Source organism: Delphinus delphis, chromosome 8 (genome assembly GCF_949987515.2).
Source record: "Delphinus delphis chromosome 8, mDelDel1.2, whole genome shotgun sequence".
Classification (NCBI taxonomy): domain Eukaryota; kingdom Metazoa; phylum Chordata; class Mammalia; order Artiodactyla; family Delphinidae; genus Delphinus; species Delphinus delphis.
Window position 1 is genome coordinate 102,944,994 of NC_082690.1, and position 15,563 is coordinate 102,960,556.

Sequence of the window (15,563 nt, forward strand, 5' to 3'; positions counted from 1 at the left end):
CCAGCCTAGCAGGCCGCTGACCTAGTATGGACACAGCACTGGGAAGAGAGGCGTGGAGGATGACGCTTGGAAGTGGGCAGGAGAGTCCGGGCCCTGCCCCCACAGGCCGCCCCCCCCTTCTGAGGGGACGCACCTGACACGGGTGGGGGTAAGGCGCGGTGACTGTGCAGCTGCTATGCCGCCCGGAGCTAAAAATATTTCCCAACAGACAGAGGAGTAAGGAGGCTCCCAAGGAGAACCAGTTTATTGGGGAGTGGGTAAAGTTGGTCAGAGCCATAAATAGGAGCAGGCGGGGAGCCCGAGGACAGGACGGGAGCAGTGTCCTTAGTCACGCTGAACACTGGGATCTCAAGGCTGATGGGAAATGGGGTTCCAGGAAGAGGTTTAGAGATCTAACCCCAGTACCCTACCCTCTGGACGAGGAGCTGGAGCTGGCCCAAGGGACTGCCAACAGACTCAGGGGCAGGTTTGGGTCTGGTCTAGAGGCTCAGATCTTCTCATCAGGTGCTGGCAGGCGCTGGCGGCTAGGCTCCACGCCCCAGATCTCCTTGGCGTACTGGGCAATGGTGCGGTCGCTAGAGAACTTGCCAGAGGTGGCTATGTTCCGGATCACCATCCGCGTCCACTCTCTCGGGTTCTACAAGCCAAAAGGGAGCTAGCTCTGCCAGTGGGGTCCCCACCTACCACCTCATCCCAACCAGGGCCACCAAAGCCCTGCCAGCCCCTGGCCCAGGACCCCTCACCTTGTACAGGGCACTGACTCTCTCCTGGCATTTAATGTACTCTTCATAATCTGCAAAGACTTTAAACCTGGAGGGGAATGGAGAATCAGGAAGTTTCATGAGGTCAAGGGCCAAGCCCATCCTGTCCCATTGGATTTCTGGGGACCTGAACAGTGATGCTGCTTCCAAAGGAATCTAGTCCCAACTGCCCAGAAGCCCTGTCCAGCCTCCCCACCGCACCTGAGCCCTACTGAGCCCAGCAGCCCCACGTGCGCAGTTTCCTGGCCGGCCAGCTCACCGGTCATGGTGCATGAGCATGTTGACAATGTCCTTGAACAGGTCGGGCTGTTTGGGGGAGAAGAAGCCACTGTTCAGCTGGTCAATGATGTGCCGAAGCTCTGGAATTCGGTCACAGTATTCCTGGGCATTGTACCTGTTGGGGAAGAGCTGTAGTCAGTGCCCTGGAAATGGGTTCCTGGCTCCTCCTCCTCCAGCAAAAATCCAGGAAGTTCCAAGCCCCAGGGTCAAAACCCAGGCCCAGCCTGCTACTGCCCTCCCCGCAGCTGCCACACTCCCTCTGGAGGTCTTTCCAAGAGGCCCCCTCCCTTCTCAGCTCAGCTTTTCATCCCCCACTTTGTGGATGAGGAAACTGAGGTCTAGAGAGGAGAGAAAGGTAGTGTCAGAGCCAAAGGCCCCAAACCAAGCGCTCTTCTTCCCACACACCACCACTGTCTCCCAACAGGTTTCTTTCCTTCGTTAATGGCTTTTCTCCCCCACCATCCACAGTCCATCCCTGGCCTCACTTTCAGGCCCCAGAAGGAGCGAACAGGTATATCGTGAGGAACATCCTTAAGTTCAAACCGTCCAGCCAAGCTCATCGCTGTGCCTGGCACCAACTTGCCTCCAGTGTCCCACTTCCTAAGGCAGCACAATCCATTCCTGAGCCCCTGGGTTCACGCCTCTCAAGACCAGTCTCATCTCTTTCCTCCCTTTCTCTCTTCCAACCAGAAACCAAGTCCGCCTCCTCAACAATGTCCCTAATCCCCATCCCCCGCAGTGGCCTGCTGCAGGGGACTCCCCCTGCCATCTGGTGTCAGCCCCACACTGGTCCCCCACCTAGACATTGTCCCCTCCAGTCAAGCCTCCTGCAGCCAAAAGTGTCCATCTGGAGCCTAGTTCTGAACGTGTTGGACTTTGCTCAAAACATTTCACATTTCCTTCCTGGTCAAAGGACCAAGTCTGCCACGCTTCCAATGCAGGGGACACGGGTTCAATCCCTAGTCAAGGAACTAAGATCCCACATGTCATACGGTGCAACCAAAACAACAACAACAACAACAAAGGGCCAAGTCTAAACTTTCTAGTCAAGCCCCACAGGAGAAATTCCTATCAATATTCAGTGCCAGCTCTTGTAAGCTGTTGGTGGGAGTGTAAACTGGTACCAACTTTCGGGAAAACAATTTGACAATGTGTATCAGGAGCCTTAAGAACTCATACTTTTTACTCAGAAATACCCCCTTCTAATAATTATCTTAAGGAAATAATCAGAGATGTGGACATCAATGTAAAAGGTTAGTCATCACAGGGACGTTTATCCTAACAGACAGGGGAAATCAACCTTAATGTCCAACCATATGGAACTAGTTAAATAAGTTATGCCATGTACATAAGATAGAATGCTATACAAACATTTAAAATATCTTGAAGACTATTTAATGACATGGAAAATGCCTCACCAATGTTAAGATAACAGGATTCAAAACTGTACATGCATTATTCCCAACTTTTAAAAACTATATACACGAAGAAAAAGAGAACTGTGGCTTTAAATCTGGGTGATGAGATCATGGATGACAGTTGTTTTATTCTTTGTGGCTTTGTATATTTCTAACCAGTGAGCATGTACTGCTTTTATGAGAAGGAAAAATCATATTTTAAAATGTTAAAAATGTAATGCCAGGGGCTTCCCTGGTGGCGCAGTGGTTGAGAGTCCGCCTGCCGATGCAGGGGACACGGGTTCGTGCTCTGGTCCGGGAAGATCCCACATGCCGTGGAGCGGCTGGGCCCGTGAGCCACGGCCACTGAGCCTGTGCGTCCGGAGCCTGTGCTCCGCAACAGGAGAGGCCACAAGAGTGAGAGGCCCGCGTACCGCAAAAAAAAAAAAAAAAAAAAAAAAAAAATGTAATGCCAGGAAAATGTCTTCTCTGAAGATCTATGTTTCTGACCACAAGCACAGATACAACTACTGTACTCATATTTCCCTTTTTGCCATGGCTGCCAGGGAGCTAAGAATTTCACTTTACTTCCAATTCCAGAAATAATATTATCTCTGAGGGTTGGTATTATTTTCTCTTCCTTTCCCTTCAGTTCTCTGTTACTTCTTTCTTTTCCCATTTCATTAACTTTATTTGTTATAAGTCACCTCAAAAGTTTTCTAGACTCGTGATGGCCATAACTAAGACCTTGTGCAGCCTGGACCAGCCTTTCCAGTCATGCCTCTTGCTCCCGGCTCTACCTCCAGCAGTCGCACCTTGGTGCCTCCTGCCCACAGACTGTGAACTTTGCAGCCCATACCCTTTCTGGTCAAGCCTTTCCACGTCCTCCACCCGCATGCCGAAGATGAAGAAGTTCTCCTCTCCCGCCTCTTCTGCCATCTCCACATTGGCCCCATCCATGGTGCCAATGGTCAGAGCCCCATTGAGCATGAACTTCATGTTGCCAGTGCCTGAGGCCTCAGTGCCCGCAGTAGAGATCTGCTCGGAAAGGTCAGCAGCCGGGATCACTGTGCGGGGGGGCAGCAGGGGACAAGCTCAGCTCCAGGAAGAGCCCCAGACCAGCTAGAGACTCTGGAGTTAGTCTGGCCCTAGGCCTAGCCAGATTCAGAGTCCCCTCCACCCCAACGCTCCACTCTTAACCAATTAAGTCTCTCTCTCACTGCCCCCCACCGCCCCGCCACCTCTTGTTGATATTTGAACATCTGGGACCTAACCTGGACTCCCCCCACCCCCCAGCTCCACTGTGTGATTTAAAGGGCACCACTGAGGCCCATCTCCCCTATAATTTCACCCCATACCACCATTAAAGGGACATCCTCATGATTTGAGTATTGTCCTCTCCAGATTCTTCCTTAAAGTGCAAGCACCCTAAGAAGAGGAGATTAATATCTCTTCCTGGAACTGAACTAATCAGAGCTTCCCTAGGGTCCCCACTGGCGGCATTCCACCTTTCTCGGCCAGTGAGACTCGGTAGTTCTCCAAGAAGATCAGGCGTAGGCGGTCTCCCACCACCGGGTCGTGGTTGACCACATCCCCAATGGCTGTAATGAGTTTGATGATCATCTTGGCCATGTGGTACCCAGGTGCAGCCTGTGGGAGCACAGTCTGGGGTCAGCTCCATAGCCTGACCTCCTACCCCCATCCTGCAACTCAGCCAGGCTGACCTCAATCTGGATATCAAAGAACCACAGCCATGGTCTGCAGCCCGGCTTCTCACCTTCCCTCCAATCATCACAGTCCGAGGCACAAAAAACTTATTGGGATCCTTCTTGATGCCTGTGGAGAAACAGAGGGATCCAGTGAGTGGGCCAGGTTTTCCTTCTAGGCAGTAACACCTGACAGCACTCATCCAGCCAGGGCTGGGCTGGGAGACAGTAGCCCTGACTTGGGCAATCACTTGCTTTGTGACCTCAGATCTGTCACTTCCTCCCCTTCTGAGCCTCAGTTTGCCCATCTGTGAAATGGGGATAATTCCATGTCCCAAGAGTTATCCTGAGGTCAAAGGAGATGTTGATCAGGAAGTATATAGTATCCTGGGAGGTACACAGAGGGGGGAACCAGGAGCCAGAGGGAACCCTGCCACTCACGGTTGTACATTGTGATGACATGGAGGCAGTTGAGGAGCTGGCGTTTATATTCATGAATCCGCTTCACCTGGACGTCGAAGAGCGAGTTGGGGTTGATGTGGACTTTGTATTCCTTCTCTAGGTACGCAGAGAACTTTAACTTGTTTTCCTGAAGTCAGGGGAGTGGAGAGAGCTCACCAATAGGCCTCAGCCTCAGGAAATCCTACAGTCTCATTTCTTTCCCAGGAAGGTGAGGATAGAAGTCTCCCTTGCTACCTTTATCCACTCCTGCATCAGGGCAGACATTGCTAATCAATGTCAGCACTCTTCCAGTGAGGTCAGATGATGCCTTCCCACCATGGACTGACTCCAGGCAACTTCTACCAATGGCCTGAGTTTGCAGAAGAGATGAGCTCTATCGGCCATTCCTGACTCAGACATCCGCCCCCTCCAGCACCCTCCACTCAAGCCCTGGCACAGGAGTCTGTCCCAGCTTGCAGCGCTCCTCACCTGCTTCACTTTGGCCACATCCCGGATAAAGGCTTCATCGTCCACATAGGAGAGCAGTTTGCGCAGCTGGTCCAGGTCTGCGATGTAGTCCTCCCCGATGCGCTGTGGGAAGATAGCTCTCAGTTAGGCCCATATCCCTCCTCCGTCCTCCCTCACAGAGGGGTCCCTTTCCAGGTCAACCAAGCCCCATCCACCGCAGACAGCTCCTTCCTCTGCAGCCTCCCAGCTGGGGGGTGGTACATGTTTGTGCATCTTTCCTCCCCTCCTGACCTTGAGCTCTGATGGCTGACCCCCATCTGACCCCACAGGCCTTCCTCTTGGCCTTTTCTTCTGACAGGCATTGACCTCAGGGCCCCACTCCCACTCTCTGCCCCTTTCTGGTCTCACTCCAGATGTGACCTGCTGATAACCCCTCCATTAGACTGTGAACTCCACCAGGTTGACCTTCATAGCCAGGGCTTCCATTCGCCCACAGGCACCCTCATGCAAGTAAGAAAATGGTTCCCCTTCTCCAGACAGATGCAAGGCTTGGGGAACGCAGTGCAGGATGGACTTCAGCCCTCAGATGGGTGCCCTACAGTGAACCACATACACAACCACACCCAGATGCTCCCTGCGGTGACCGTGTTGACCCCTACTGGCCATACGTGAACGCTCACCTCAGCAATGACTTCTGCCAGCCCAGGGTTACACATAACCAGCCAGCGCCGAGGAGTGATGCCGTTGGTCTTATTCTGGAACTTATGAGGCTCTAGCTCATAGAAGTCCTTGAAGCTATAGGATGGGGTCGGGGGATCACCAATCACCCCTGTGGGATGAAGGCCTCCTCCCTGGGGCCCCTACCCTGGTTTCTTGATGAAAGGGGCCTGGAGGGGAGGGGGAGGGTGCTGTGTGTAAGAGGGGTCATCTGGGGACAGGACTGGACTGGACGGCAAGGCTATGATTCTTGTAAGAGCAGTGCCACCCGTGGAAGGGGCCAGCTGAGGGCGACTGTGAATGGCCGGTGCCGGGCAGTGAGGGGGTGAGCGGGGGTCCAGCGGGAGGGACGGTGTCTGCGGAGCGGGTCTTACGTGGTCTTCTTGAGGATCTCGGAGTGGATGCGAGCCACGCCATTGATAGCATGTGAACCGGCGATGCACAGGTGCGCCATGTTGATGCGCTTCACCGCGCCCTCCTCCACCAGCGACATGCGCCTCAGCCGGTCTATATCCCCTGGGAACGCAGCCGCCACCCGCTGTGCCAGGAGAGCCCAGAGCTAGGACGGGGACCCAGGACCCAGGTTTCCAGCCCCTACCCTATCCCCAGGTCTCTGTCCACAGCCCTCCCTGCCAGAGTCTCAGGAGCCATGCTTTCCATGCCCTCCACGCCCCACCCTCCACCCCACGCTTCCTCCACTCACATTAAGGAAGCGCTGGTTGATCTCATAGATGATCTGGAGGTGCCGAGGCAGCAGGGTCTCCATGAGGTGCACGGGCCAGCGCTCCAGGGCCTCGGGCAGCACCGTGTGGTTGGTATAGGCACAGGTCTTCACAGTCACGTCCCATGCCTGACAGATGGGATGGCGAGGAAGGACCCCCGGGCTTAAGCCGGACGGCTCTCCACACACACTGTGCAGCCAAGAGCCCTGGCCCTGCCACTGCCGCGCCAGGTTCTAGGACACCCGCCCTCTGGGCCTCACACTGCCGTCTGTGCAGTGGGGGCTCCGCCCACATCTTTCCACTCCCCAGACTGGGAGGGGAACCCTGAGATGCAGAGGGTGAGGCAGGGGTGCAGGAGGGGCCCTGAAGCCCACCTTGTCCCAGTCCAGCCGCTCCTGGTCCACCAGAATCCTCATCAGCTCGGGGATGGCCAAGGAGGGGTGGGTATCATTGAGCTGGATGGCCACCTGGGGGCGGGGGGGCATTGGAGTCAGTCTGGGCTCCAAACCAAGGCTATGATTGCTGTCCTTTGCCCCTTCAGAGCACCCCCCCCAGGGCCCCTCATGGTTCTAGGGTTGAGCTGGGGGTGGAGGCCCTCACGGGGGCAGGTATGGGGCAGGAGGAAGAGGGGAGCGAGGTTCTATTGAGGATCGCGAGCAGATCCCCCCACACCCACCCCCAACACCCAGCCTCCACGTCCTCATCTGTAAAATGGGTGGTTCAGGCTGAGACTGGAGGGAGGAGGGATGGCACCCATCACAGGAGGTGTAGAGGCTGGCCTTCCCTGGGGCCTGGTACCTTATCTGGGAAGGCGTCGAAGCTTGTGCGCACAGGGTCTCGGCAGCCGAACTTGGCGGATTTGAAGCGGCGGATGATGTCCTGGAGCGTGGCAGCCACTACGAAGTACTCCTGCTTCAGCCGAAGCTCTTTCCCCTCAAAGAACTGGGGACAGTGCCAGGCAGGGTGGAGTCAAGGTGGTGGCCTAACACTGCTGTGGGTGTGGCCAGGGGAGACTCCCACCCACACCAAGATTCCTGAGCCCCGAGCTGCCCCACCTCAGGGACCCAGGGGCCTTTCTCCCACCAAGAAGCAGCAATGTGGATGGTAGCAGGAGGGAGGGCTAAGGACCAGGAGGAGTATTGTGGGTGTTACCAGGGAGCGGCTCATCCAAAGTGCCCCACCCTAACCTGCTGCCCCCAGGACTCAGGCATCCTCCCACTTAAAGAACTTGGGGGAAGAACAGGACACACAGGGGCCAGCAATATGCCCTGGGTGTGACTAGGGCACCGGCAAGTGTCACTCCCCTTCTCCTGCCCTCTCCCACGCACTCTGGCTTCCTGTCCCCAGCCCAGGGGGTAACGTACGTTGTCGTTGGGATACAGGACACGGGAGATATTCTCAGCCAGGTTGCGGTCCAGCACAGCCTGGATGTAGCCACCGACGTTGACTGAGGAACGAATGTGGGGACAGGGTCAGGCTTGGGTCGAGTGTGGGCCGGGGTGGGCAGGGGCTGCTGACTTTGGCTGAACTCACAGTCCTTGAGGTTAAAGTCATTGGGGGCCTTGGCAGACCACAGGCGCATGGTATTGACGATGTTGTTGCGGTAGCCGGGCACAGGTGTGTCGTAAGGCATGGCCAACACCACCTGCAAGGCACCTGGTGTTGTGTCAGGAGGTGGGCATCTGCCACGCGCAAGAGGCCCTGAGAGCCGGAACTCCGTGCTCTGTCACTGCACTCCCCCAACTCCCCACGCCGGGTTCTAGTCCCAACTCTGGGTGACACAAGCAGCCCCGCCAACCTCTCTGGACCTCGTCCATAAGGAGAGGACTTCCCAGTGCCTCCCCACACCACCGTGCCCCTCCTTGCTGGGCTGTTGTGAAGATTCCAGGAGGTGGGGATGAGCTCGGAGCCCAGGGCAGGGCCCTGTTGGTGGCCACTCCGCCATGATGGCGATGAGCTGGCCGCTGGCCTGAGCACAGTCTAGAGGACACTCTGGACTCATGGAAGGGCTGGGGGGAACCATGGGGCCTGGCTGAGGGCGTCACGGAGGTCAAGGCCATCCAAAGGGCTTATGCCTGGTTGACCACAGGGCTAATTAGCAGTGACTAATGCTGGCCCCACCTCCCACAATTAGCAAACATCAATAATTGCTGCCCATAGCTGCCTGTTACCATGGGGCGGGGGCGCACCCACGCCTCCCTCCCCAACACTAAGTAGCCCCGATTGGAGCAGAGTGAAAGCTGCAGCTCAGAGAGGGAAGGGACTGGCCCAAGAGCATAGAGCTAGGCGGGCAGCCACAGCCCTGCTGGACCTTGGCGTGGATGACAGCAGAACAAACTCTAGATTCTGAAAGCCTAGAGGTTGCTGTGCAGCCATCTGGAGGCCGGTGACCTGCAGCCACAGCAAGACTGGCTGAGCTGGAATCTGGACACCTCGTTTAGCTTTAGGCTCCCTCTAACTTGCTCTGTGACCTTGAACAAGTCAATTGCCCTCTCCAGGCTTTTAAGTTTCTCCCCGGTCCCCATTTCTGGGCTGTTGCTTTGTTTCCCATCAAGCCCCCAGTTCAGATGTGCAGGGGAGCCAAGACTCCGTGATTATTCTTTGATGAGTCTTGTGGGGTGGTGGAAAGGAGCCAGGTCAGGGGAGAAGCACTGGTAGAGCACGGTGGCCTCTCTCCTCCTCCCAGGCTCTGCACTTGGTCTGGCTCCCCTGTGACCCTGTCTCTAGCCTCTCCTAGTTCTAGCTGTGTGACCTTGAATAAGTCACTTAACCTCTCTGAGCCTCAGTGGCATCCATTATAAAATAGCACTAGGTCCAGTAGCCTCCAGGCTCTTTCCTTGTTTCTCCCTGTTTCCTCTAGAACCTCCTCCCCTCTCCCTCACTAGATTTCCCCACCACCACACCCCGCTCCCTGACTTCCCCCTCACCTGCGTGTCCACCCACTTGGCCCCCTGGTTGGTGTGCTCCACTCGGCCATAGAAGTGCACAGGCAGTGTGCACTCGGGTCGGGCCTTCTCCCAGGGGTTGCCGTAGCGAAGCCAGTCATCAGCCTCCTCCATCTGAGCCCAAGGCAGGTCAGGGGAGAAAGGAAGGCAGTGTCAGAGCCAGGCTCACACCACAGCAGGTGGTGAGTAGGCCAGGAGCAGTGGCCCTAATGTGCCCTATACAGGGAGGGTGTAAATGAAGGGCTTTGGGGTAGGTGGGCCCCTGGTCTGGTGGAATATCCACGGGGACACTGTGTATGTATGAGAGTCTGAGACATTCCACAGGTATGGACCTCCTATCCCCAGAGCTAACAACTGGCCTGGGGCCAGGGGGAAGGGGCAAGGATGTTTTCCACCAAGGCTGGGGCTGGTTCTGGATCTATGTGCAGATGAATGAACAAATAGGGGTCTTCTCCATCATCATAATAACAAGGTCAGGGCCCAAGGTCACTCACCTGCCAACCCCCAGAGATCTTCTGGTTAAAAATCCCAAACTCATAGCGGATCCCGTAGCCATAGGCAGCCAGGCCCAGTGTCGCCATGGAGTCCAGAAAGCAGGCTAGGGGTGTGCGTGGAGGTGGGTGTCAGAGACGCGGCACAAAGGAACCCTTCTGCCCAATCCCCTGCCACCCTGCTCACTTACCCGCCAGCCGGCCCAGGCCCCCGTTGCCCAGCCCTGCGTCCTCCTCGACTTCCTCCAGCTCCTCCATGTCCAGGCCCAGCTAGAGGCGGGAGGGTACGGCAGGCGTCAGGGCCAAGGGCCAGCAGGTCAATCGCCCAAGCCCCAAGGCTTGCCCCTCCCCCACACACCTGGTAGGTGGCCTCATCACAGGCATTCTCCAAGGCCAGGTTCACCATGGTGTTTTGTAGCGTCCGGCCCATGTAGAATTCCAGAGACAGGTAGTAGATCCTCTGCCCGGAGAGACAGGTGGGGAGGTGGAGGGGAGGGCATCAAGGCCACCCACTAACATTCAGCCAGGCGCAGCTGGGCCTGCACCTCTCATACTTCCTGCCCCACTCCTAGGCCCCAGCATGTTCCAGCCCTGCCTCCATTTCTCCCCCCTTCTCAGGCTTTGGGACCCAACAGGCAAGATTCTGGTCCCAGCATTTCTTCTGACTTTGGACAAATCACTTTTCTTCTCTGAGCCTCAGTTTCCTCATCTGGAAGATGGGGCTGGCCATATCTACCTCAGGGGTTAGGAGAGGTGCCTAGGAGAGGTAGGAACTCCTTTCATTGCATGCAATCCTGCCAACAGTCCATCAGGGAGTCAGAATATAGGGAAGCACCTCCAAGTGCTCCCCAAAAGGGAAAGCCAGGCCCAGAGAAAAAAGTCATTGGCTCAAGGTCACACATGACTCAGGGCTAGAGTCGGCCACCTCCCGTCCTTGCAGAGGGCCCCCTGGCTCTCAAGCCTCAGTCCCAAGAAGAGGACAGAGAGCTGCCAGGATCTAGGATGCTGATGGTGCCTGGTCTCCTGGTTCCCTGGGTCCCCTCCCTGGCCCTCCCCCACGCCTGCCCAGAAGTGTCAGGTTGCTGACATTTACCAGTGACCCCAACAGACATTTGATCTCACCACCCCAGCTGCGCCCCATGCGCTGCACCAGCACACACACCACGCACGCATTCAATGATATGTCCTTCCACTTAGGGTCCAACCCAGGCCACAGGGATCTTCATGTCCCCCAGAAGCCCCTCCATTCTCTGAGTGAGCCCTGGGCCTTTGCAACCAGCCTACCTGACCCGAGCCCCCTGACCTGCTCCCATCCCAGATTTCTCCCCCTGGGTTGCCCCAGCAACCCATTGCACCTGGCACCCCTGGATCCTCCAACCTCAGGAACCTGGAGTGACCCTTTATTTTGCTGCAGAGAGCCCTGACCCCAGGGAGGGGCTGCCACTTGGTCAAGATCTCCCAGCCCCCAGGCAGGGCACCCAGCCCATTCCCCTCCCGGGGTGCCCCAAGCAGCACCTTGGGGTCCTTCTCGTAGTAGTGCTGCTGCGTGCGGAGCCAGCGGCCCACGAGGTGGTCGCGCACAGTGTAGGCCAGCGCAAAGTAGTAGTCTAGAGGGGTGGCCACATTGCGGTCTTTCACGAGGGTGAAGTGCAGGTGCCGGTTGAAATTCTTCTTCAGCTCGGTCACATTCTCCACGCCGGCCAGGCCACGCACGCTGATCTGCTTTCTCCTCTCCTGGTCTGTCAGGGGCCGGGACATGGCTGCGGGAGGGCAGGCTGGACTGACTGTGTGGACAGGCGGGCGGCCTGAGCAGTGCCTTCAGCCAGGGAGTGGAGATCCCCAGCCGGCTGGTGCTTTAAAGCCTGGCTCTGGGCAACGTGCCCCGCCTCCTCCCTCGATGGGTCGGTCTTGGCTTGGCCGCTCGGGGAGCTATTTTGGGGTGAGGGGAGGAGAGGAGGGGCAGGGAGGGCCACCTGGCTCATTCGCAGCCCTGCGCTGACCCACTTCCTCCAGGCCTCACACACTGGGGTCTGCTGTCTTCTGTCCCCGTCCCTGCCTTTTGCAGGGTCAGAGACAAGATGCAGCAGGCAGAGCACTGGCTTGAGGCCTGAGGCTTGACTAGAGCCTCTGGGCTGTGACTTTGGCTGAGGTCGCCCTGATCTGGGCCCCTCTCCTGGGTTATAGATGAAGGATGCAGCCTGATTGCGGGCCCTCAATCAGGACTCCTTGGAGAGGCTGAGGGCGCTGTCAAGGAGAACAGGTGACAGGAGGCCCAGCCTCCATCAGAGCAGCTTGACTTCGGTTCTAGACCTTCACGCAAGAGGCTGCAAACCACAGGCGGGATGCCCTCTGGTCAAGCTTCCACGGTGGCCCTGCACCCGGGTGGGGAGGACACATGTGGCAAGAGGGGCCAGGATTCCCCACAGGCTGAAGGCCCAGGTGCTGAGGATCAGGGTACCCCGAACAGAGGAAGGGCAGCTAGCAGAGGACACTGGGTGGCTGGGAGAAGGGGGACCGGGACCCCGGGTTCCAGGGGTGGTATGGGGAGGTCGCCTGAGGCAGGGCCCCTCCCCGCCCCACCCCCCCACAAAGTCACGTCACTCTGAGCTCTCCCTGTTGCTGTCCCTCAAGGACCTCTGAAGTGACCTTTTGAGAGGGACGGTCAGATTACAGGCCAGCTTTGGCTGGAGGCCACCAGCCTGGAGCAGGGGTCCCTGGGAACTGCAGTCCTGTGGCCCACAGGGGTAGAACTGAAGCACAGACACACACACACATTGGCCAGTGGCATTAGGTCTCCCCATGACGCAGCTGCCAGGTGACTGAGTGAAGGCCTTCTCCCATTCATTTCTCCCACCTGGGGCCTCACACTGGACAGGCCTAAAGAGTGGGTCAGAAACGTATGGACCCCAAGCGGGGGAAACTGCGGGGGTGTGGGGATGGTGGTGTGCTGAATTGGGCGATTGGGATTGACATGTATACACTGATGTGTATAAAGTTGATGACTAATAAGAACCTGCTGTATAAAAAAAAAAGTGGGCCAGGTTCCCAAATGTGACTTCACCCGTAAAATGGGAGCTCCTGCACCCCGGGAATGTTACACCATTCCTCCCCAGGGCCTGGCAGCTACAGATCCTTCCTTCTGCGGCTTTGGCTGCCCCCAGTTCACTGCTGGTGTCCTGGCCCCAGCACTGATTTGCTGTGGGAACTTAGGCTGGTTGCTTTACTTTTCTGAGCCTTGAATTCCTTCAAGAAATGTATACTCTCAAGTGAGAATATAACTCCCTGCTTCCTCCAGCCACTGCCTCCTAGTCTTGTGGAGGCTGACCTCAGATCCTGCTTTGTTCTTTGAGCAAAAGGAGCCCAGGGCCTGGAGCTATTTCAAAGGATGCCTGGGCTTCCTGGGGCCGGGCGGTGGGCCGGTGGAAGGGGAGAACTGGGTGCTCTGGTCTGAGGGCCAAGAAAGCAGGTCAGAGGCCGGGACAGCAGCAGGATGCTATCGAGTCTGGTTCAAGGAAGGCCAAGCTGTTTCTGAGGACTCTCTGCGCCACAGCAGACCCAGCCCTGGAATTACCACCCTAGTATGGGGGCCAAACCCCAAGTCTTCCAAAGGCCAAGCTCTGCTCTACCCCTACTCCCAAACAGCGTCTGTTCTGGTCTTCCATAGTGCGTGCTCCAGAGCAGAGAAAAAAAGACCATGAAGAGAACACCAAAACACAGATGCCATGAGAACACAGAAACCTTCCTCTTAAAACGTTTGCATTTTAAGTTTTTTACACCTTGTATTTCAAAAGAATGCCTGGTGGCTCTCAGGTCTCACAGTTCCCACCCTCAGCCTTTCCTCCCGGGCTGTGCCTCTGGGGAGGTTCACCCCACCCTCCACCAAGCACCTGGTCTCTGCGCTTGGCCAGCATCTTGGGCTGCCTGGCCCGTGGTTCCTTGTGGAGGGCCAGGTAGAGCTCAGAAGCTCCTTGGTACAGTTGTCGACAAGGTAGCGCCAGTTCCCCTGTTGTCACCTCATGCCCCAACTGTGGCTGCGTGCTCTGGCCACACAAACCTTTGCACTGACCCCTAATTTTCCTGCCACTATGGACCTGCTCCTAACAGAGCATTCCTAGCTTCTTATCCTGCTCCCCATGTCAACTCAATCCACGCCCCCTCCCTGCTCATCAGCTTAGTGCTCACCCCGCCCCTGCACTCAAGGCACTTGCTGAACTGGGACACATCCTGTTTCTCTTGGGAAACAGATGTACTTTGAACTGGTTTCTCCAACTACCTTTCTTGTGGGCTCTTTCGGTCTTTGTTGCGTCATTGGCACCCACTCAAACTTTCCAGTCTTTTCCAAAGGTGACGCCACCTCAGGAGACCCTCTTTCATTTTGCTTCCCCCAGCCCAGCAGGATGGAAACTTGAAGGCTGAAACTGACCTGTTTCCCCAAGTCCTTCTCCCCTTTCACCCCCATTAGTGTTGCATGCATAGATTTTAAAGAACCCTGAGAGCACCTTCCCAACCTGAAATAACTCAAGTTGTTTACATCCGACTAGGTTTCTAATCAGAAATCCTGCCTCCTTCCCGGGACCAATCTTGGGTTCCTCCAGAGCCCTTGGCTGGGTCTCAGTAACACAGCCCTGACGGTGACCTTTCCCAACCGACATTCCTTTCACCAACCTAGCTTTGAGGGGGTGGGGAGACACTGCTGCTGCAGCAAAACAGAAACAGGGTCAAGTAGAGGGCTCTTCTCTACCCTAGGTGTCCAAGGCAGGTGGGAGAGCACTTCTCCCTCCCGTTCCACCACAAAGGCAGGTGCTTGCTGTGGTTCCGAGGGCCAAGCCTTCCTGCTGTCTCTCTTCCATTTCAGGGCCTTGAGCTGCTTGGAGAAAGGCCACTGATGCCTCCTTCAGCCACTTGTTACCCCCCCAAAACCTTAACGAAAGCTGACGGCAGGGAACAGAAAGGGAGTGAGCCCAGGAATGGAGCTGGCCCCAGGGGAGAGAAACGGAGATAGCTGGGCTGTGGTTAAGTCATTTATTGATTTTATTTCTAAAACCCACATAGCGCCACTTTGCCTCTTCCAGAGCTTCAAAGAGCTAATTAACTGCCCCATGAGCCCACCAGGGAAACCAAGCTTGTGGGGGGAAGCAATGAGATGAAGCCGAAGTCAAAGAGAGTTGCCAGGCCCCAGGCCCTGCCCCCATTCTGTCAGCTAAGAGCAAAGAGAAAAGATCTCCCTGCTCCCTTTCAGTCAACTGAAGTTTAGGGCTTGCTTAGGAAGACCCAGGGAACAGGTCTGGGTTCTGAGGCTTCATTAACCCCTGCTGGGCCTACAGCAAACACAGGCACCCTGGATGGGGCCCAGACACGCAAGGCTCTGCTCCAGATAAAACAGCAGCGGCCAGCCCCAGCCTGAAGTTGGAAAGCAGCCCAGGCCAGCGTTGTGCCGTCCCCGCTGGCCAGGAGCCGTGGGCAACAGAAGCTTGCTGTCCCTCAGCCTCCTGGAAGGAAGGAAAGCTAGTGGGAAAGGGCAGGCCCCAGCGCAGCTCTCCCCAAGGGAACTGTAGCAAAGCAGCAGCAGCTGAACAAGACCCTCACTGCCCCATGTTATGTCCTGAGATGTACTTTTCTGGTGCCACCATGGGCCC

General features: G+C 56.5%; 1 protein-coding gene across 1 annotated transcript; it reads right to left on the reverse strand.

The window, feature by feature from the left end:
* Positions 1-223: 223 nt before the first annotated feature.
* PYGM (glycogen phosphorylase, muscle associated) lies at positions 224-11,753 on the reverse strand. Its single transcript, XM_060017496.1, has 20 exons — positions 11,443-11,753; positions 10,286-10,387; positions 10,119-10,197; positions 9,931-10,034; positions 9,419-9,550; positions 8,025-8,136; positions 7,856-7,938; positions 7,290-7,433; positions 6,866-6,958; positions 6,473-6,619; positions 6,144-6,307; positions 5,733-5,847; positions 5,074-5,175; positions 4,585-4,732; positions 4,215-4,273; positions 3,946-4,087; positions 3,297-3,504; positions 1,021-1,155; positions 744-810; positions 224-637 (listed from the first exon to the last, which is right to left on the reverse strand). Exons 1-20 carry the CDS (start codon positions 11,683-11,685, stop codon positions 488-490), a joined length of 2,529 nt encoding a protein of 842 aa, XP_059873479.1. The 5' UTR covers positions 11,686-11,753; the 3' UTR covers positions 224-487.
* Positions 11,754-15,563: the final 3,810 nt, after the last annotated feature.

What these genes read in the sequence shown, in the direction of transcription:
- PYGM (XM_060017496.1), bottom strand. Translation starts at nt 11,685, where the DNA reads ATGTCCCGGCCCCTGACAGACCAGGAGAGGAGAAAGCAGATCAGCGTG. An exon ending in CCAAGTGGGTGGACACGCAG is followed by an intron (nt 8,137 to 9,418) that starts GTGAGGGGGAAG and finishes GGTGCCTTGCAG; the next exon opens with GTGGTGTTGGCCATGCCTTA. An exon ending in ATGTGGCCAAAGTGAAGCAG is followed by an intron (nt 4,733 to 5,073) that starts GTGAGGAGCGCT and finishes CCCTGACTTCAG; the next exon opens with GAAAACAAGTTAAAGTTCTC.